The sequence below is a fragment of the Larus michahellis genome, chromosome 4, assembly GCF_964199755.1.
Source record: "Larus michahellis chromosome 4, bLarMic1.1, whole genome shotgun sequence".
Taxonomy (NCBI): Eukaryota; Metazoa; Chordata; class Aves; order Charadriiformes; family Laridae; genus Larus; species Larus michahellis.
Genome location: NC_133899.1, coordinates 50,190,700 through 50,212,099, shown reverse-complemented (window position 1 = coordinate 50,212,099; position 21,400 = coordinate 50,190,700). Strand labels below are relative to the sequence as shown.

At 40.0% G+C, this 21,400-nt stretch overlaps 1 protein-coding gene across 1 annotated transcript in view; it reads left to right on the top strand.

Moving 5' to 3' along the window:
• Positions 1-21,400, top strand: part of SPTBN5 (spectrin beta, non-erythrocytic 5) — a 97,797-nt gene that overhangs the window by 60,678 nt on the left and 15,719 nt on the right. The window contains exons 36-51 of the mRNA XM_074584643.1: positions 410-565; positions 1,191-1,382; positions 1,993-2,088; positions 4,822-4,940; positions 5,578-5,692; positions 6,674-6,787; positions 8,359-8,480; positions 9,105-9,267; positions 11,207-11,395; positions 12,402-12,479; positions 13,847-14,019; positions 15,067-15,157; positions 15,788-15,934; positions 17,534-17,671; positions 18,366-18,622; positions 18,792-18,978. Of these exons, the coding sequence (XP_074440744.1) occupies positions 410-565; positions 1,191-1,382; positions 1,993-2,088; positions 4,822-4,940; positions 5,578-5,692; positions 6,674-6,787; positions 8,359-8,480; positions 9,105-9,267; positions 11,207-11,395; positions 12,402-12,479; positions 13,847-14,019; positions 15,067-15,157; positions 15,788-15,934; positions 17,534-17,671; positions 18,366-18,622; positions 18,792-18,978 (2,337 nt within the window). The remainder of the gene's footprint in view (positions 1-409; positions 566-1,190; positions 1,383-1,992; positions 2,089-4,821; positions 4,941-5,577; positions 5,693-6,673; positions 6,788-8,358; positions 8,481-9,104; positions 9,268-11,206; positions 11,396-12,401; positions 12,480-13,846; positions 14,020-15,066; positions 15,158-15,787; positions 15,935-17,533; positions 17,672-18,365; positions 18,623-18,791; positions 18,979-21,400) is intronic.

The window sequence follows — 21,400 nt, the reverse complement described above, 5'->3', positions numbered from 1 at the left end:
TTAACCTGACTTTCAGGTAGGTCAATGACAGAGATAGGAGATGAAACTCAGAGCCCTAAATCCAAGGCTCACCTCATTTTAAATATGTCTGCCGTGTCAATGCTGCATATCTGCTCAAGGATTTTCTAATCTAGAAGACTGTATAATCTGTGTATGGCTTGTGATAAAACTTGAGGTATTCAAGGAATTTTTCATTATTCATGCGGTCAGATAAAAATTATTTTCATTCCTACCTACTTTTATTTCCTAGCAAGTAGAATAGTTCAGAAACTGGAGAGACACCTCTGCTGTCAGCTCCCAGCTCAGTCTGCCTAGCCCAGATGTAGGCAGTTGCGTAGAACAATGACATGTCTTGGGAGGAGGCCCCAGGATGGCATGTCATGCTAACTGATACCTCACACTGCTGCAGGCAGAAGACTGGATCAGTGAGCGTATGCAGAAGCTAGAGGATCCTTCCATACAAGACCCCAGCAATCTGCAGGACAAAATGAAGCTGCTGCAGAAACATCAGGTCTTTGAGGCAGAGATTCTAGCAAATGAGGAAATCATCACAGCTGTTAATAAGGTAACTTTCTCACTCTGCTAGTGTTTTTACAGATTATTGCTGGTTATCCAAAGGACAGATAGGTGGAATGAAAAGGAAGGGTAGCTTGTTCACCACTTCTATATCAAATATCTTACGTGGGTGGCAAGAACCCAGTTGCTATGCCATGGAAATGTTAATTTATGACAGAGAGATTTGTTAATTACTTTGTCCAGAGAACTTCCATCTTTCTTTATCGCCTAAATAGAAAGACATCATTGACTTCTTCCTTGCCTGGGGTGATTACTCCTACAAAAGGTAAATAGGATTTTATGCCCAATTTGTGAACATTCTTGTTGAAACTGGGTGAATCACGTAGCTGAAGGGCACAATCATCTGAAATGGTAATCTTTTGGTGCTCCCACTCCATGAATGTCATTCTTGGCAGGGAAATATTCAAAATCTAGTGTTCTTGATTCCCTCCAGACGTAAAAGGTTTTCAGCTGAGCGGTATCATTTGCGCATTAAATTTTATATTAGTAATCTATTGTATAACAGCCCAGGTTAGAAAAGTGAGAGCGTCCTTCTAGAGAGGTCATATAACATGGTAATCACATAAAAATGTAGTGGCAACCTTAATTTCTAATTTCTTCTTTTGAATATGAAGAAAGGAGAAGCCCTGGTATCGAAAGGCCACCCAAAATCAGGAGAGATCCGTCGCCGAGTCCACATGCTTCAGGAGCTTTGGGAGAAGTTGAAGAGAGCTGTTGCTGCCCGTGGAAAGATGCTGGAGGACAGCCGGGACTTCCTGGAATTTCTCCAGAAGGTAGACCAGGTGGAAGCCTGGTTCAGGGAGAAGGTAAATGGATTCTAGTATTTAACCCAAGCAGCACACTGGAGACTTTCTATTTAGCAGTCAACTTCTAATAAATGTGTCATCTTCCAGGAAATTCTCTTAGTAGCTTTTGCATGACAAGTTCTACAAACAATATGGAAGGAATGATTCGACAAATTCTAAAAATTTTCTGGAGTGTTTCCTTGCCAGAATCAGTAGGACAATAAAAAGTGCACATGAAGAGATTGTGATTATTGGTGGTTATCTTGTGTGTCTCTATTGAGACAGAGAAATGGAAGCAGACTAGAATGGAAGAGACCGGAAGCCTTTGGCAACAGGCACTCACGCTCATTGTGTATCAAATCTGAAGTTTCTTTTTGTAAGAGTGAAGGAAGAGTCATTTGATCCACTAAGTTTTCATTCAGAAGTTGCTTCCATAATCAGTAATAGATTGGAGAGGGAACTGGGACTAAGTCTCATAATTATCTAAAGATCAGAAGAGACTCTTTCAGAAGCTGTAGGTCAGTGATTTACAGACACATCACAGAACTCATCGCATCAGCATAAGCATTGGGACATGCTGTGTTCTTGTACTCAGCCTGAATGTTTGCCTGTCTGCTGCTTATTTCCCCAGGAAGTCATGATTAATGTAGGTGATGTGGGAAATGACTATGAACACTGCCTGCAGCTCATGAAAAAGCTGAATGAGTTCCATGGAGCAACATCAGGGGTAAGAGGTGTTTTCCGTGCACATTCACTATGTGGCTGGAAGCAGCAGCTACCTTTTCAGTCCCACAACATATCCAGGTAGCAAATACAGTTCCAGTATGCTGAGGAGGTGAAAGATCAGGGAGGTAGGAAGCATTACCACTTTATAAGCTATTAAAATAGTTAGAATTTTCCCTCATTGTGCCTTCTGCTTTGATGATGTCTAAACAGAGCTGTCAGGCACTCATGACACAACCTAAAATTTTTGATTGCATTACATGACTGAAAAGCTGGCTGTGTGAGCCTGAATTTGAGCAAATTTCCAGTATGGTTCATGCAGTCTACAAGTCATGGTGAGTTCCACCTAAAAGTGGATTAAAAATGGTTGTTTCAGCCACGTTTGTTTGAATCTGACAGTTGATGTAGACCTTCCATGAACAAGCCCATAGAAAACAAATGGACCATTTCTCCATTTCCCTCCTTTCCCTCCCTTTCCCTCCTCCTGAGGAACAGTCAAGTTTCTCATATTCCTTCATCCAAATGAAATACATATATGTGGGGGACTTTGTTTATACAGCACATATGGTAGGTCATGAATCGTGATGTTAATAATCAGACATTTAGTAAAATAGAGCAGTGGTTTACACTTGGGATAGCTGCCATGTGACAAGACAGCTGCACAGTTCGCCTTTCTGCGCTGAGATCTCTGACCCTCTTGTGTGGTGCTGCGTCATGCCAGCTGCCTCTCTTGTCCCCAGTGAGATGTGCTAACTTGGGCACCAAACCTTGGGAATGCTGGGGAACAGGCCCTGCCACAACAAGGGCCTCCTTGTGATGTGCTTCAGCTCCCACCATGAGAGCTGTGAGGCCATACATTGAGGGGATGCATTTGCAGCAGCCTCTTGTTCTCTTTGTTTCTGTGAACTGCTACAGAGGTGGACTAACAGGTCTGAGTGTCACACAGGAAAGATTACTGTGCTGATTTGCTAGTCTGGAAGCTGTGAGGAAGTCTGGAAAGAGGTGTATTAGGAATCTGTGAGTGAGACTTACTCTAATGTTCTCTCCTGATATCCTTTGTCCTTTGTTTGCCTGTTATTTTGTTGCCAATTCCTGTTAGGGCAGCTCCCATCTTCTATTTCTGCTGCCTAATAGCAGGAGGAGGCAATCCTCTTCTATGCAGAGTAACAGTATAGATATGCCTGACACCTGTGAGAAAACCCTGAGCTCCCCTTTCCAGAGGCCAGCAGAATTTCCTGTGACAGTGCATTTGTACTGGATTTGGGTAGAGAGCTGAAACACTCGAGCTCCAGCACCAGGGAATTAGTGAAGAGACCTTCATTGGCCCTTCAGTCCTCACCAGCTAAACTGTGAGCTAAGGGATGGAGCAAAGGCTCTGCTACAGGTCGAACCAGCCAAAAGGAGGATGGTGAAAGAGACAGAAAAAACCCAGTGTCCCAGTCAGCATAAAGTAGATTTTATGTGCCACAGGAAACTCTTGGCATTAGATACTATCAGCTTGTAGCCACTGTTCCTGTACCACTCTGAACATGACTCCTGCAGAAAAAGGCTGGGACAGTGATATACCCTCAGAGCTGATGCTTAGTTATACAGCACTTCATAGGGTGATACAAACAGAAGCAGGCCAGTCCTGGCACAGTGTATTCATCCATCCATTCTAGGTTTCCCCACTAGAGAAATCCGAGATCAGGGTAGGGAAGCAATCGTCCTGCATTGATGGCCACCAGATTTTCTACTCATGTTCTGTCACATTGTGCTGCTGTTATTTACCAGGAGAGGAGACTGCAGGGTTTCTGAAGAATATCTGGCTGTCTGCTCATTTCTCTTGTTTACTTTATGGCTGTGTATAATAGTAAAGCACACATGGAAGCATGCACTTTGGTATGGATGTAGCATTAAAAAAATACAAATGGTGTTAATACTTCTATTAACAGTGTGCTGGCATCTTGCAGCTGTGCTTCTACTACATCAGTGATTAATATCTCCCCGCTAAGCTTGTGATTTACTAGTTTTAGAAAAACAGAGTGTGTTTTTTAATCTTGGAGCAGCGTTCAGTGTTGGCCATTTGTCATGCTTAAAAAGAACAATTATTCCACTGTAGTCCAGATTATACGTGCAATGTGCAAATATTATACTTTCTACGGTATGTACATAGGAAGCAAGTTGCCTTGAAGACTTAGCATACCTTTTAAAATGCAGCGATGTTACTTTAGAAGAAAATGCAATGGCATGGGTTGTCTGAGTTTCTCAAGGCTGTATGCATTTTAAGTTTGTTGTCCACAGTACAGAAGGCAAAGCTGGACAGGCCTATCTTGAAAAAACAGTGAGTAGGCCTAGGAGCCAATAGTCACTATCTGTTTGACAGCGGAACAATCTGCCACACACCAGCTGTTCCACAGCAGCCACCTATGTAACCAGCAACTGCACCTATGTTTTTTTCAACAAATGAGCCCCTGATGGAGTGCCTGGCTTACAAATGAAGCTCTGAGGGTTCTCATCTAGATCTAGATCATTTTTGTATCTATAGTCATTAATGTCCTTTCTTGCCTTTACTGTCTTCTCATCAGGTCCTTATAACACCAGCAGTTGTAGTAGAGCAAACCCCATGTGTCTGAAATGTTTGATAGTGAGGTAAAACTCTTGCTTGTTGCTGTTATTGCTGGTTTTCCTGTCTCAGTGGAAAACTCAGTCACAAACATATCAAACATATACCTTTGTTCCTTTTCTCACTTTACAGGAGACAACAGTGGATGATGCTCACATCAGGGCTATCAATGCCCTGGCCATGAAACTGGAGAGACAGAACAAGGAAGAAACAAAGACAATATATATGCGCCGGAAGCAGCTCAATGAGAAGTGAGTATGCTTTTAAAGCTTCTGTATAAAGCAAAACCAAGAAGGGAATATTAGGTGTCTGGAGCTGGGATAAATGGAGGAATCGTGACATATATTTTCTTCTTTAACATCATAACTACCAAACATCACACACTGGAGTTGTCTTTCAAGACTTTCAGAGCAATTAGCCAGAAGGATTTCTAATCTAGCAGGGCCAAACTCGTGTTTTCAGGCTTGGAGGCAAATATGCTATTTCACAGCACTTTACACACTAGATCCGTGAAGCTAAGACACTTCCATCTGTTCACATAGTTGTCCTGGTGAAGTGCATATTGCTTTTGCTACTTCACGGGCCACTAGCTAAGAACCAAAAGCATGAAGACAGGGATTATGAGGTTGTTGAGGGTTTAAGGAAAATGGATTGGTACTTTTTAGCTTTTAACCCCCATGCCGCCCTGAAAACTTGGAATAAATATAACCAGGTAGTCTTGTCAGGATAATCTTGATCTCTGTGATGAGTCCCCTGTCATGGGGAAGTGGGGATCAATACACAAGGTAGCTCAGAAATCCTGTCTTTTAACTTAGATCTGAGTATTATGAAACTCAATTGTGGAAATACCTCTGAACTACACCTCTAAAATATTCTTTTCAATAAAAGGTGGAACAGTTTCCATGGTAACCTGAATGCATACAGGAAGAAGTTAGAGGGAGCCCTAGAGATTCATGCCTTAATCAGAGAAATTGATGACATCACAGAGAGAATTACTGAGAAGGTAAGTTCTCAGATTTTGATTAATTGACATGGGAAAATGTTCTATTTTGCTAACGATGATAAACCCAGGCATGACCCTTGCTAGAGAGTGAACTTTGATAGCTGTCTGTGTATCAAGTTTGCATCTCCTTCAGACAGTGTTGAGGCAAGTCAGTTCTGAATACCAAAAGCCAGTTAGTTAGCTGAATTACCATAAAGCTTTTTCTGAATTATTTACTTATCTTAAATATAGCAACTTCTAGTGTTCCAAATTCAAAGCTAGTTCACTCAACACTAGCTTGCATATCTCTCCCTGATGTGCAATGCAGACATATTAAATATGCAACTTTGAAAAGTTGCATAAAAATCTTATTCATTCAGAAATGTAGGTAAATATGCCTATCCTGGATTATAATTTTGAGATTAATAGAAGAAAAAGGCTAGATAAACACCAATTACTTCATCCACATAACTAATGTTATTAACTATAAGTCAATAGGCAGATACATAGTGGTACTACTTAAGATATCAAGGCAGTTGATTTGAAATTTTTATAACAACTTTTACTAATGTATTTCTTCATTGTCTGGGATTTCTTTTCTGGTAGGATTCTGAGGGTCAATTTTATTTTCCATATTTTCATAAAACACACTTGAAAATTTCTGTGGCACAATTTAATGGGAAGTATTGGGCTGTTTTGGTATATGGAAATAAAAGGGAAAAGAAAGATTGAGAAATGCAGCGAAGCATTCCTGCCTTTGCTTTATATGTGAATGGCCAGAGGCACCTTAAGTAGGTTTGTGACTGTCCAAAGAGTTGTGAATTCTTGTTCCATCTCCGTAAGGAGTGCAGACAAGGTGCCCTGATGATATTTATAAAGACAATAAGAACAACCAGATGGCAATACAAAAAAGGGAAGGAGGAGACTATTTGAAAGAATTAAGATATGATCCTTTTGCTTTTTGTCATCTTCACCATTTGCACATCCTACTGCCCCCTTCAGAGTGTACTGATACAAGCACTGGATTATGGGAAAGATGTGGAAAGTGTGGAAAACCTGATTCGAAAGCATGAAGAGATGGAGAGAGAAATCAGTGTTATTAAGTCCAAAATGGAGGTAAGAAGTGTGGAAGTACAGAGGATACTGTAAAAAAGTTCATTTTTGCTTCTTGGAAACATGGTGCAAAGATCGACTTGACTCTTCAGATTCATTAGTATGAATTGCACTGCAATGCAAATGCAGCACAGATTTCTTCTTAGTAAAATACTGTGCTACTTAATCCTACTTCGTTGTGCCAAATGTTATTCTTCCTGATGCACCAAATCTAAGAAGAGAAGTCCCTTTTTAACATGTTAGCTGATTCTCTGGCCCTCGCCTACAAGCCTGATTAGACTGTCCTATATCTTTTGGAAAGTTGGAATACAAATTTAGCTCTCCATCTTTCCCCCATTTTCTGTACTTACTTGAACCAAAATCATGACTCTAGTTCTGTTTAGTAATGAAATGCAGAACCCACAGTGCACGTAGTTTTCTGACACAGACATCAAAACCAGAAATCTTAGATTATAATTGCCTGCCTGATCAGCTCTGGCTTTTGTAAAATGTCCAGTTTGCATCATTTAGAACTGATCTTGAGCATTAAATATGGGTCTAAGCTCCTATATAATTGCATATTTTTAATGAAAAGAAATGTTTTCAACTGAACTGCAGTAGTAGAAATCCTGTGACAACCTCTCACTGTTTTCACTGTTGGCCAGAGTTTTAGGCCTTTTCATCTAGAAAATATTTTTACAAACTTTCTCAAAACTTTTTTTCCACAATAGTATGCAAATGGAGACAATATGTGTGATACCTTCACACATTTTGACTTTGTTAGCTAATTCTCATATGAAATGTGGGAGATTACTAGTCAGCATTCCACGGACAGTGTTAGCAAGGCTGTATGGGGGAGTGCTGCACGGAAACAGAAAGATGAGCAAGGTTTGGGTTTAGGTCTGGTTGGGGTTTTTTTGATGCTGCTGCAAATACCATGTACAAAGTATAATATCTGTACTTTTCTTATGGATTAAAACCAGCCTGGCATATTCTCCTTTCTGCATAACTAAAATTCTTCATTTTCATTGATTTGATGGAGTTTTACAAGAAAGATATCAACTTTAAATCTGGGTTAGTGAGCGTTCATCACTGTTTATCAGCCTGTGTTAAGGAAAACAGCATCAACTAGAATTCTACACTGAAAGTAGTGTTTTGATGCTGCTGTTAGCTGAAATAGATACAAATGATTTTTGAGTCTTCTGTTGAAAGGCAAGTCTGGTTGCTTCCGTGTTCTGCCATATTTTCATGGCTTTTGTTACCCATCTTAGTTAGACTAAGCTAATAGAGGTTACAATTAGCACTTCATTTTCCTGTATGTTTGTCCCTATTCTTCAAAACTACTTTCTTAATTGTAAATTAACATTTGTGCACATGAAGCAGCACACACATCTCTTTCTTCACATGGATGATTGCTCACAAATGCATATGTATTTTTCGTGCATATAAGTCCCTCTGTATATTTTGTTATTGTAATTTAAGTACCTGCTTTTGAAAATCGGTATCTCAAAATGAACTACTTTTCCTGAAAGGCAGACTCAGGAATGAATATAAGCATTTGGCATAAATTCACCCCACTATAAATCTCTTCCCAGCCATTGCAATTGGAATCTTTCCGCCTTTCCACAAGGAATCCATCCATAAATGACAAATTGACTATGAAGCAACAGGAGATGAAAAACAACTGGCTACGACTCCAGGGACAGGCCAAACAAAGGTAAAGACTTCTAGTGGTCTGAATATCTCTCATCAGGAGCAAAGCTGCTCCCCGGAGTCTCAAATCTACTTGCCAAGGGCTTTTTAAAAGTTTCTGAGGATCCTTTACAAAGTTTATGCAGGCAGTTAAGACACCTGCATTGGAACAAGTGTGACTTGGTACAAGAAAAGTTCCACTGATGTGACTTTGGGAAAACTTATCTCACCAAATAATGTTACTAAAATGCCTCCAGACTATCAAAATTAAATCTATCATAAAGCATTTGTGAAAGACTTAATTTTGGATGGTTCTAGAAGATTATTTTTTCCCTTGAATCTTTCCAAAACTAGAAAAGCTTAGGCCTGAGTTGTAATCATTGCTGGAAGCAACAGCTATGAAGGCTTCTTCACCTTTCTTGTCCTAATGAACTGATATAGAAAATAAGATAAGCATGTTATCTCCAAGGCAGTGTGAGTCTCCTGTGATTTTGGTTTAACATGAGGACTGTTAGGAGCTGTATGGCAAAGCTAGGAGGCTTGAATTCACTTCATTTGGCTTCTGAGGTAACTGCCTCTGCAAATGAGGAGGGAGAGGTAACTAGATAATTCTGTGTTGGATAATGCTGAACTGCACATTGTGTGGCAGGAAAGAGAAGCTGGCGGCTTCATATCAGTTGCAGAAATTTAACTTGGAGATGAAGGAGATCCTAGATTGGACACAAAACATCAGAGGCTTAATGGAAGCAGGGGGACTTCCTAAAAGTGCAAATGAAGCAGAAAGCATGATTGAGGAACATCATCAGAGAAAGGCAAGTATCATCATTGCTTCCAGTTGAACACACTGGGAATCCTTCCCATGGGAATTAACTGCTGCAGACACAGCAGAATTTTGCTGCATGCGTCTTGTCAATAACATGGTGAGAACACGTTTTCAGTAACAGACTAGGGACAGAAGACACCTGTGTATTGACAGAAATCTATCCCATGGGCTGTTTGGTAGCTCCTGTCCCTGCAAAAAGTCTCCGAAAGCCCCATTAGCTCTCACCTGTACTGCTGTCTAGCCCTGTAGGTAAAAAGCTGGTTCAGTATCAAAACCTGCTCGCTGCTGATCTCTTTATTTGGATTGCCAAAAAGTTAATGCCAGTTTATTCTAGCTTTGATTTAGATTTTGTCATGCAAACTCCATTTGCCTGAGTGGAAAATAAAAGCAGCAGTTTGTCTCACACAGGGCAGTAAATTACCATTGGATAGTACTACACATTCAGTTCTGAAACACTTCATATTCCAGTACTAATTACCACACAATCTTTTGGTGGCTAATTTGGCTAATAATTTTTGGTGGATTTTCTAAAAGGAGTGATATTACTAATTAACCTTAGAAAAAAAGTTAATATTTTACTTTTTTTCCCAAGTGTCATAGCTATCTTTTAGCTGTCATGTTACCTTTTCTTTGTAGTTATGTTACTTTTTCTAGAAATCATGTTCACAGAATCATGACTAATATCCAGTGTTTTGTCACGCCCATTATTAGAACAAATAGTTTGAAGATCCTGATTCTTTTTCTAGACTTGAATTTAGTATGAAGTAGCTGAGTCCTCTCCTTTTGGAGCCTTCCATTTTAACAGTGCTGTCTCATGTCACAGACTTAATGTTTTTGCTAGTAATTCTTTGTCACAGTAGTAATAATACAAACCACTGATGTAATGTCCTCCAAATTTAGATGGTAACAAGATCTAAGTCTTTAATATCTGTTAGTAAAGTAACCCAAATGGTTCTAAGGAGATAGTCACGCAGAAAAGGAGGAATCCAGGCAATATGTTCTTTTGTATTGGGTTGACTAAACTAAAATTATAGACAAGAAAAGTGGAGGGGTTTTCTTCATTCAGATTAGTGGCTCAAACCAAAGTCCTTAGGAGACACTAGAGTTGAACACAAGGTGCTTATCTGGATTAAAAAAATACAATGGCTATTTTACATTGCATTTTACATTTCCATGGCTATTACCTATGATTGGGCAACACCACCACCACCACCCCCCCACCACCCCCCCGAAAAAGCCCTAAAAGCAGCAGTTCTAATTTCAGACATTTAATAGTACATCTCATAGTTTTTAAGGTGGTTTGTGGGTTAATACTTGGTATTATTTCAGCTCATGGGTTTTTTGATTTTCAGATTGTTTACGTTAGGAGTTCCACATTCAGTTTGCAGGGGCCATAGTTGCTTATAATGCTTTCACCTTCAGGAAACAGGCATAACTCATTCCTCAGACTAGGTGAAAAAGTCAAATGTAAAGGGAAAAGGTAAAATTTTAACACTACAAAATAAAGTAAAACCTTGTCTTTAATGCAGTAATCTAATGCCAAGTTATTTGGCAGGAGAGGAAAAATTCTAGGCAGTGTTTCTCATAAGAACGACCTTTATGTAGGAAGACTGTGGAGGGATGCAGTATTACAGTTCAAAACTGTGTTCATTTATATCTAAGCATTTTCTAATCTGTTTCTAATTTAATCCCAATTTTGATTGGTAGGAGACCAATTATTCCTAGAGCAATAAAGTAATTTATTGTCCATGTTTATTTTCTCTTAGGCAATTCTATGCTCTTTCAGTAACATAGCACAAAGATGAATGATTTTCCATACAAATATTAGTGTCGGAAAGTTACAGCCCATATTCTTCCCCTTAAGGCTTGTATGCTGAATAACTGGCGTTCCGTAAGCCCTTGACATCAACCTTAGTAATGTATTTTAGGAGGAGATTGAAGCACGAGTGGAAAGATTCAACTCTCTCAGTAACTATGGTCAAGAACTTGGCAATTCTGGTCACTATGCAACCCCTGAGATTCACCAGTCCCTCTCCAGACTACAGCAAGCCTGGTCTGAATTGATCCAAGCATGGCAGGACCAATATATAAAATTGTTTCAGGCACAAGATTTACAGGTGAGTAAAAAGACATTCAATGACAGAGAATTCACATGCCACTGACAACTTTCCTCGATACACACAGCAAATTTATAAGATGGTACAATGAAAGATATGCTAATAATACTAGGTGTTTAATTTATATTTCACCGGTTTCCAGAAGGCACGCTGAGGGCCAGGCACATTCAGTGGTGGCAAGACTTGTAGAATTTGTACCTTTACAAATCAAAGAAATTTTTGTGGAATATGTGCTCAGGTGTTTTTCAAAGGCTATAAAACTTGGTCAAACTCTCATACATCTGGAAAAAGGCACATACTTAGAATGGAACATCACTACTTTACTAAATTCCGTAACTTCCCCCCAAAAAACAGGCAAGTATTTAAAAAAAAACCTGAAGAAAAGTTTAGCATGGACAAAATACTGTGTTTTTCCCTGCATTTTTCTAAGAAAATAACTGTTTTGGCTTTAGTTTTCCAGAAATACTTCCTTGTAACTGTCATCTCACAAAATTTCTGCTCAAATGGCTTGTTGGCAAAAGTTAGAAATAACTGAAATGGAGATTTTACAATGGGGAATGTCAAGTACCTCAAATAACAGCTGGTGCTACTAGTCCCATCTAAAAAGTTTCATATATATGAGAACTTAAACCATATGGTAAGGGCTGCTTTCATGCTTATTTATGCAGTACATTCTACTTATTTCAGGCCATGTTACCGTCCTTTTTATTGGCCAGTTACCTTACACAGCATTCTCTACACTATTAGCAAACAAGCTACAAATACTTGTATTGTATCCTAGGTCTTAGACAAAAAGAAATAATTATATTATATTATAAAGGAAAAATTCACAATAATAATTTTTACACATGTGTTTTTTGTAGCGTCCAATGCTTATTGCCATCCAGTGCTATGCAGTTCATTTTTTGAATAGCCCCGGAAGTTTGGTTTTTTCAGCATACTCTGTCAAAGTCAGGTTTGCCTCTGTTTTACACCATGTTTATGACTGCTTTTTTTCCCTATACAGAAATTCTATGGCTATGTGGAACAGACTGAGAGCTGGCTCAGCAGCAAAGAGGCTTTCCTAGCCAATGAGGACTTAGGGGTAGGTGCTCCGAGAAATTACAATTTTCTCTGCAATCAGTCTGGAGGAAAGGGAGCTGTGAAGTATGATGATGTGCTCTGAACCTTCCTGTGATCTTTCTCCTTCTGAAGTTACTGCTCCATCTTGTTGACGGTTTAGGATCAGATTTCTTTCCTTGATACTTTACACGGGACAGGATTCTCAGCCCCAAGAGTAATGAAACAGTCCAACTACTCCAAAGATAGCAGGAAAATGAGACTGCATCTCTCTAACTGGTCATATCTGACCCAAGTACATTTACCAGCAGTGTGCAAGTCATCGCTGCTGTCGCTGCAGATGTACCCAGTGTAGCTTTAGATTACCTACCTCAGGTACCAGTAACACTGCAATAACTGAAACCACAGACCGAAGCATGGGTTGCAAAAACTACGCAGGGTGCTGGATATACATTCTGATGCTTAACTTACCCTGCACTTTGTATAGGTAATGCTACCAAATTAGTTGTGTCTGCAGGAAGTACCATTACATCTCAGATTTCAGTGGAGGCATAATGTGAACAAATGTACGAAAAACAAATGAGTATATGAGACCTAGAAGGAGCCACCCATTTTCCAGTCATATTTAGCTCAGCAATGCACAGAAAATGCTCTGTGAGTACCTTCCCTTTCAATGACTCATGCAAGTCATTGAAAGGGACCCAGAAGTTTAGATTTTTTTCTGACCTATTTGATGTGAGCTTTATTGCTTCCTTTAGAGTAGTGGGAAAGCAGAGTTTATTGCAGTAACAACATTTTGACACCACTGATTATAGTGCAGAGGGGTGCTGAAAAGAGAACTCTGAGTCATTAAGCTTGGGATTCACAAATGTTACAAGAAGTCAGATTCTGTGTTTCTCTTCAGATTAACTGTAATGTCAGACTCCAGTCCTCAAATCCAAATCTGGATCTGAGCTCTTCCAAATTCTGTGGGTTGAAACCGAGGCTACAATTTTAATCTCTTTCTGTGACATATTTGTTCACTTAACTCTGATCTCAGTTTGTCATCCCACATTTGCTTCTAAAATAGCATCTGTCTTAAGACTGATTTACGATTAGGACCTGATGCTTTATGTCTTGAGAAGTGGTATGTTCTATGCAGCACAATATGCAAGAGAAGCTAAGCATCCAGCTTAGCTTTCAGTTTTTACCCCGAAACAATGGCCTCAGACCATGCATAGAACATTATTTAGGCCACAAGTCTCAGATTCAATGCCAATAAATTTCAAAGACCAATAAATTTTCTTGACAGCTTGCAAATGTGGGGTAAATGCCATTTAGCTTCTGGATTATCAATGTTGTGGATGGAAAACTCTGACTGAAAGCAGCTTCCCTTTGTTGAATTCTATCCAGGACTCAGTGTCCAGTGTGGAGAGCCTACAGCGGAAACACGCACAGTTTGAAAAAGCACTGGAAGCTCAGATGGAGAAAATTGATGAGATGGCTTCATTTGCTCAGCAGCTAACGCAAAACAAACATTATGACTCGGACAACATCACCAACAAATGCCAGGCTGTTCTGAGGAGGTGAAGTCAAACCTTTCCTGTGTCAGCCACCCATTTCTTTTGCAATGAGACTCTCCCCTGTGACTAATATCTTTAAATGTTTTAAGAGAGCCATAAACTAGTTTGCATTTATTCAACTTTGTGTCTTGCACCGTGGTCTTGCCAAAATGGCCTGATTCTAGTCAATATTTCATTAGGAGGTTTCCAAAATACAGTTAAGTGCAGGGGGAGCGGGATTCAGAAAAAGGCAGTTTTCCTGTAATTTGGTATCCTGGCCTGGCCATAGGGACAGTGCTGCAAACAAAAGACAGAGGCCTGCTGTGCCATTAAATACTTCATTATCATTTAATACCATCAAGAAAGGTCATTTGGTACCCAACTACTTTTTCACTGCTCTAATGGGGTTGATCCTAAAGCCCTGCTCAAATTATCTACTGGGGCATTTGCAATTTTTCTGATCAGATCTTGCCCTTTCATGTGAATTACTTTATTTCTCCTAGCACATTCCATATCGTTCATCTTAAATAAATGCTGACAGTAGAAGCAGTTGTATTCAGTGCTATGGTAGATGAAAAGATATATTTAAAAATTACAAAGAGCGATTGGAGATCCCTTTAGTGAACATATTAATTTATTAATATGATCAAACTATGTCATCCCTACATTAGCATGAATAAAGTGCTGCAGGTCCACATTCGGAAAAAAGAAGATGAAAAGATGGTGTAACTTTGGTTTATCAGTGACAAATACCATCATATTCCCTGGCTTTTCATGTAAGAAACATGCTGAATTTTTGTTCTCTTGTACCCTGAAAGGCCATAATGGTGATTCCTAGAGACAGACGTCATATATACAGAATTTGTGTGTAATTTAAACACACTTATCTGTTAGTAAAGCTTCCTATAGTGTCCTGAGCATCTTTTCTGACAACCTGAATCATGTTATTGACAGTTCTCTCGTGGAGAATGGAGGGTTAGATCACATGTGGTTTAGAGGTGAAAATTGAATACCCTTATCCTATCTAATTCACTCCGTGGCTTTTACCTCACACATCTGTCTTCATCTCAGAAAAGAGAAACTGCTGGAGAATGCTGCTGCTCGCAGACATCTGCTAGAGGAGTCAAGGCTTCTGCAGAAGTTGCTGAGGAATTCCTTTGAGGTACAATTACACAGGATTCATGGTATTCTGGTCTCTTGAAACATACTGCACTGCATAGATCTGAATTCCTGAAGAGATTTACTGTGAGAAAAATCAAGGAACTGAGTCTGGAATGAGATGATATTAGGAAACACAAGGATAAGAGTGAAGGGATATTTTTCAGCTTTCAAGTCACAGCTTCCCTCCAGTCACCATATGAAAGATCTACTGTGCATTGGAGGCCAGCAGAATGCAGAAGAAATAAATGCATTAAAAGGGAACATGCCACCATCTTAAAATTCATGGGAAGAGACAAATTAGTTCTTGTGAGATACTGGCAATAGGGTAGCAATAGGGAAGTAATTGCACTTTCTCCCCCATACACACGTGCACCCACTCACTTTCTCCCTGCATGGGGACTATATCATGGAGACAGCCCCCTTTCCAGGTAACTGCTGGTAAACAGGGATATAGGGGTGACTTCATTATGAAAGACATGAGGAGCTTAGGGAAGCAGAACCTCAGGAGGACTACTCATTTGTGTCCCCACTCACTAGTCCCATGTTTTATACATATGAAAGAAGGGCGTGGCAGGTTGGAGCTGAAGAAACACTGAAGGTTATGTCTACCTCTCTTCTTTCCTCCCCAAAGGTGGCTGCCTGGATCAATGAGAAGAACAGCATTGCCCAGGATGATAGCTGGAAGGATCCAAGCAATCTGCAGACCAAACTGCAGAAGCACCAGACTTTCCAAGCAGAGATCATGGCCAACAGAAATCGCCTGGACTCCATCAAATCTGTGAGAGAATCGGGGTTGATGGCAAGGCTGGGCAACTGGCATGAAAGACTGCAGATAGTCTGTTACAGTGATCTCAAAAAAGCCAGGGGGAATCACTCTCCCCTCACTGACATCATTCACACTTCCCTGAGGGGACTGGGAAGCTTATTCTTTTAGTCCATCAAGAACTTGTGTCCATTGCTTTCTTTCAACTTCTATCTCATTGTCTAGCATGACCTTGCTATGTATATTCACTGTGCATGCAATGGAAAGGGGTTGGTGTTTTCAACAAAAAATTTAGTCCACTGACTTTAGGGACATCTCTCTGGGGTGAATGCCACTTTAGAGGTGCACCTATTTCTTTGCAGCAGGGAACCTAGCTGATTGGATGCAAAACTTCAACAAGCCAGATAAGATGTATCCAACAAAAAGGATCAAGAAAAGTTTTCAAGAGTTGCCTTTGCAGAGACATGCTGGTAGGAGAGATATGAGGGAAGTCTGACAAGCTTTGTCAGATACTTGGCAGAAGCTGTGATCAGATGATGAGTTTGGAAGGACAGACTGTTACGTGTTTATTAACCTTATTTTCAGCACAGTGTTTACTAGCTGTATTTTGCAATAAATGATAACTAAGCATTAAAGATAGATTCCCTCCTCAGACCCACCCACATCCAGTATTGCAGAACCCCAACATAAACTTTTTTTCTTTTTTTTTAACCCCCTCCTGTGCACAGACACAACAGGAGGGTTAAAGGGTGGAGTTACAATTCTCTCTAAACTAATCTAGTTTTAAAGAGTTGTTTGCACAATCTCTGTCTCATTATTTGTTGATGCCCTGTCTTTTTTGTTTGGAATAGCCTTAGAAGCTGCTCTTTAGAAGAAAATTAACATCTGCTGTCCTGGTATGGCATCTTTCTCTTGCTGTGCCTCCTCTTCCCCATTGCAAAACGTAGAACTAGCTCAGTTTAGCTTTCTAAAGCAAACTTGGTCACAGCTTAAGGGGGACTTACAGACTCTTCTACCTGATGAAGGTCTTGCTGTGCCCCCTCTACCTCTTCCTCTGCCAACCAGTTAAGCATCTGCAGCTCAGAGATTAGAAATGCAGGTAAACTTTTATTACATAATACAGTGGGAGAACAGTACATGGTTTAAAGAGGTTTTATTATATCACACAGTCATTCACTTGTATGAGATACTTCTCAACATGTAAGGAACAGAATAGAAAAGGACAGGTGGCTGGGCAATCTCAGTGATCATAGAATGCAGAACATCACAGAAAAAACTGAGTGCTTGCAAACTAGGCTCACTGCCAGCTTTTAGGCGATGCAGGTGTTATGTAATGAAGATTCTCTTTACCCTTTGTCTTCTAACATTGCCTTCTAGCATTTCAAATAATTTCAGAGGCCAGAAAAACAGGAAAATCAGCATCTGCCCTAGTTTCAATAAGCATTTTGCCTTTATCTGTTTTTAGTTCGTTTCTGCAGCTTCTATCTCTTATGTTACGAGATGATGGCTGCAGCTGGCCCTTTGCATAACAGTGCCAGCAGACTGTTTATGGAGGTAAAAGTGATATATTCATTCAGCAAACTAAGAAAACTTTGACTGTTCTCTCTGCTATAGGAAGGGGAGAAGATGCTCCGTGAGAAGCACTATGCCCCTGAAGCCATTCAGTCCAGACTACAGGAAATGGAAGAGCTATGGGAGGAACTGCTAGCAAGTTGCCAGGATAAATGGGCCAAGCTGCAAGATACTTACAAGGTAATACAGGGGTGCCAGTACTTGGGTTTGGTGTCATTTCCAGAGATAGCTTGGCTGCCTTGCTACACATCTCATCTATGACTGTGTCACTTGATACAATCAGACATGATTCTTAAAGACGATTAAAGCAAAGAAACTACTAAGTGTGGACCAGAGATCCCTATGGAGGGAAAGGGATTTGTAGGCTCTGTTCCCTTCTGCTTTCTGCTGCTAGTTTAGATCAGGATTCTAGAGGGGCATCCTGAGGGAAAATGTGTTCACTCATATATGTCAGCTCTCTGCATCTGTCCCCATGGCATCTTTTCTCCAACACATTGAGAAAAAAGCCCACATTATTCTAGCTCCAGGCATATGACTTCTGATGACTGAGTTTTGCATGGGCTATCAGACACTCTGTGGGTATAAAATAGAGCTCTCCCTTTAAATGGCTTTCTTTTAAGGTACTGTGTCCATTATTTGTATTTGTGAAACACAATTAAGATCAGCTCTTGATGTTCTCCGCATCTGTTCTTGCATTCACTCTGACTGAATTGTCTTCTTCATTTGGACCACCATCATATCTGGGAAAAGTTCATCAAGCACCAGAAAGTTTCTCTGTGTCTGTGTGTAATTCTTACTGAAAGTGGCCAAGATTTTTATATCATATTTTCTGACCTAAAGGTTTAAATGACCTTTTCTTCGTGCTTGTCCTCAGGGCCTTCATTTTCAGCGAAGTGTAGAGGATATGGAGAAATGGTTGGAAGATGTGGAAAATGAGTTGAAAGCACCATATAGTTACAACGATCTGGTGGTTTTGAACAGTCATCTGAAGAAACAAGAGGAACTGGAGGAAGATATTGCTGGCCATAGGGACCGGCTACAAGAGCTTGTGGTCACAGCTCAGCAGTTCCAGAAGGAGAAGCATTTCCTTGCTGATGAACTAGAAGAAAGTGTGGATCAACTGGTGCAGAGGTGTGTGAGTGCCTGGCCTTCTTCTGCCATCATTTTCTTATTTTTATCAGCTTTTTTCTTCCCTGCAAATGTTTTTTTCTTTCCTTCTCTACATCATTCTGAAAAGAACATTTTGCATTCAGTCCTTATTAATCTGCAGTCCTCGTTGGGTTTTCTTTAAAACCTACAGATACAAAAGTCTTCGTGATCCTCTGCAGGAGAGACGTGGGAGTCTGGAGGCAAGCAGACTTCAGTACCAATTCTTCCGAGATGTTGATGAGGAGTTGGCCTGGGTTCATGAGAAGCTCCCCATGGCTTCCTCCAGAGATTATGGCCAATCCCTGGCAACTGTTCAGAGTCTACAAGAAAAGCACCAGGTAATGTCATGTGACAACAATTATCAGTCTTTAGAATCAAAGAGAGATCGCAGAATTCAATTTGCCTCTGGCAAACTTCATCTGCTGTGTTTTGGCTAACAGGATTCAAGATGCTAGGGATTACTCTAATCCATGTCTGATAATAATGACATTTTTTGAAATATATGTCCATGACTTGGCAACATGTGGGATTCAATAATGCTTGTCATTGCAGTGGTGTAGGTACCACACCATATGCTTTTCTGTGGACACATTGGGTCTGTTGTGCATCCTATCATAGCTTCTTTGGGCAGCAGATGTCCTAACAAATATGGTTTGAAACTCAGTAAGTACATTGAAGCACAATGATTCTCAGATGTTTCAGGATGAGCTCCCAGGAAAACATCTTTCCCCAAAACTCTTTCTACTCTGGAGGGAGGGAGTTAACAGGATATCATGATAAGCCTTAGCTGACCTTCGTTCCACTGGCAGCTTTCAAGATAGCTGCTGAATTATTTCACAAGGTTCAGATGGGCCATCAGAGAAAGCAGTGCCTGGACCACTGTCATCTCAAGTACCAATAAAACAGCAGCTGTCTTCCTAATCATTTATTAATAAGGAGCACTGTCTCTTTGCAAACATGAGGTGGAAGGAAAAAAAATAAAATCCTGCTAAAAGTTTCCAGCAGCTATTGGTATTTAATTCTAGCAAATAACATTTAAGTGCAAAGTCAAGTGCCTCTGGGGAAAGTCTGTGCAATCTCCAATAGGGCTGGGAAAGACAGAACATCTTATAAAGTGGCAGTATGTGTTATATATATATACATATAAATAGAGAGAGTAAGCTCAAGCATTTGGTGCAGTCTTCATGTCTACAAATAAAAGTCTGAACTTACAAAATCTCTGAAATGCCCCCAGGGTAAAACATCAAGACTGCTACAGGTGACATACTAGGACAGGGATGAAGTCTCTTAAAAAGTTGATTTATCCTAGATGTACTCACAATTTAATGAATGCCATTTTTTTTAATGCCGTTTTGCTTCTTAATGTCCTGGAAGCAGAATTAAAATATAAGCTTTGAATTCTCAATCTTTTAGTAGCTAGAGTCACTACACCATTTTTTTTTAAATGTTGACTTACAGGCAAACAAATGTCAGATGTAACATAACAGTCAATAATTGAATATACTATCAGTTCCACCCTCCATTGTTTGTCTTAATGAGCCAGATTTCCAAAATTCAGTCCTTGGTCCATTACCACAAAAAAGATTGTGTGCGAAATGTATCAACCTAAAAAAAAAAAAAATACTGTCTTGCAAAACTGCATTTACACACAAATATAATATGCATACACACAGCTGCTCTGTTTGGAACAGTTTCCCCCCACTCCTCCCCTCCCCCCCTCTTTTTTTTTAAATTCCTGTTGTTATAAACGAAGTACTGTGAATATATGTTCCTAAATGTTCAACTGCAAAGTTGTTCTTCACGCTGCTAGCTTATTATTAATACACAGTACAAGATGTTTTATAATCTTTGCCACTGGATTCCATTCTGCTGGGGTCAAATATGGTGTCACTTTTCAACAACATAGTGGCTATCTTGAAATTAATAGGGGGAAGTTAAAGGCAAGATTAGAATCAGAGCTCTTTCCCAGCCAAGCCTGATATTTAAGTTGAAAAAGCAGCTCCTCTCCTCAGAGAAGGCCTCTCTCCTACATTAACACTGCACTGCAGTCTAACTCTGAAACTGCTTGTTTCACAGCTATGAAAATAAACACAACAATTGTAAAATGGTGGGGTTTGTTTGTGCTCAAGGTGCTCAGGTGTAGTTAGCTGTGGAATGCGCATCCACCCACAGACAAATTGATGGCATGGTCCTTAGCCACCCAGGCAAATATCATATTAGGGGGCATATGGAGGTATGCACATGGTTTTAAAATCTACTAGTCTTCAAAAATTAATTTCAAGTAAAGTCTTTAAGAACTGGTTCAAGTAGTTTTCTTCTCTCCTTTTCCTCTTGGTTGCCTGGTCGTATGTATACTCACAGTGTTTGCAATGGCTGTTATGCAAAGCTGCATCTTCTACAAAGGTGTTGGCAAGTGGTAAATACTGATAAGCAGGTGAATTGATTGTTCTTCCCTAGACATATTTTAATTCAAGAAACACTGTGTAATGGGGTGGAAGTGGGTTTATCTCAGTGGAATCTACAGATAAGAAGTTTCTGGTTAGAACCTCTTCCCTCCACACCCTGAGGTGGACGCACACCAAGGTCCAAACTTCATGTCTATATTTGATTTCTGTAATCACTCCTTCATCCCGCAAAAAACTCCTCCACTCCACTTCGAGCGTTCACTCAGTCTTTGCATCTCTGACCCATCTTTGTGTATAGAAAAGAGATTTATAATGGAATTGCATGACTACATTATCTGGTATAAAAATCTCCATA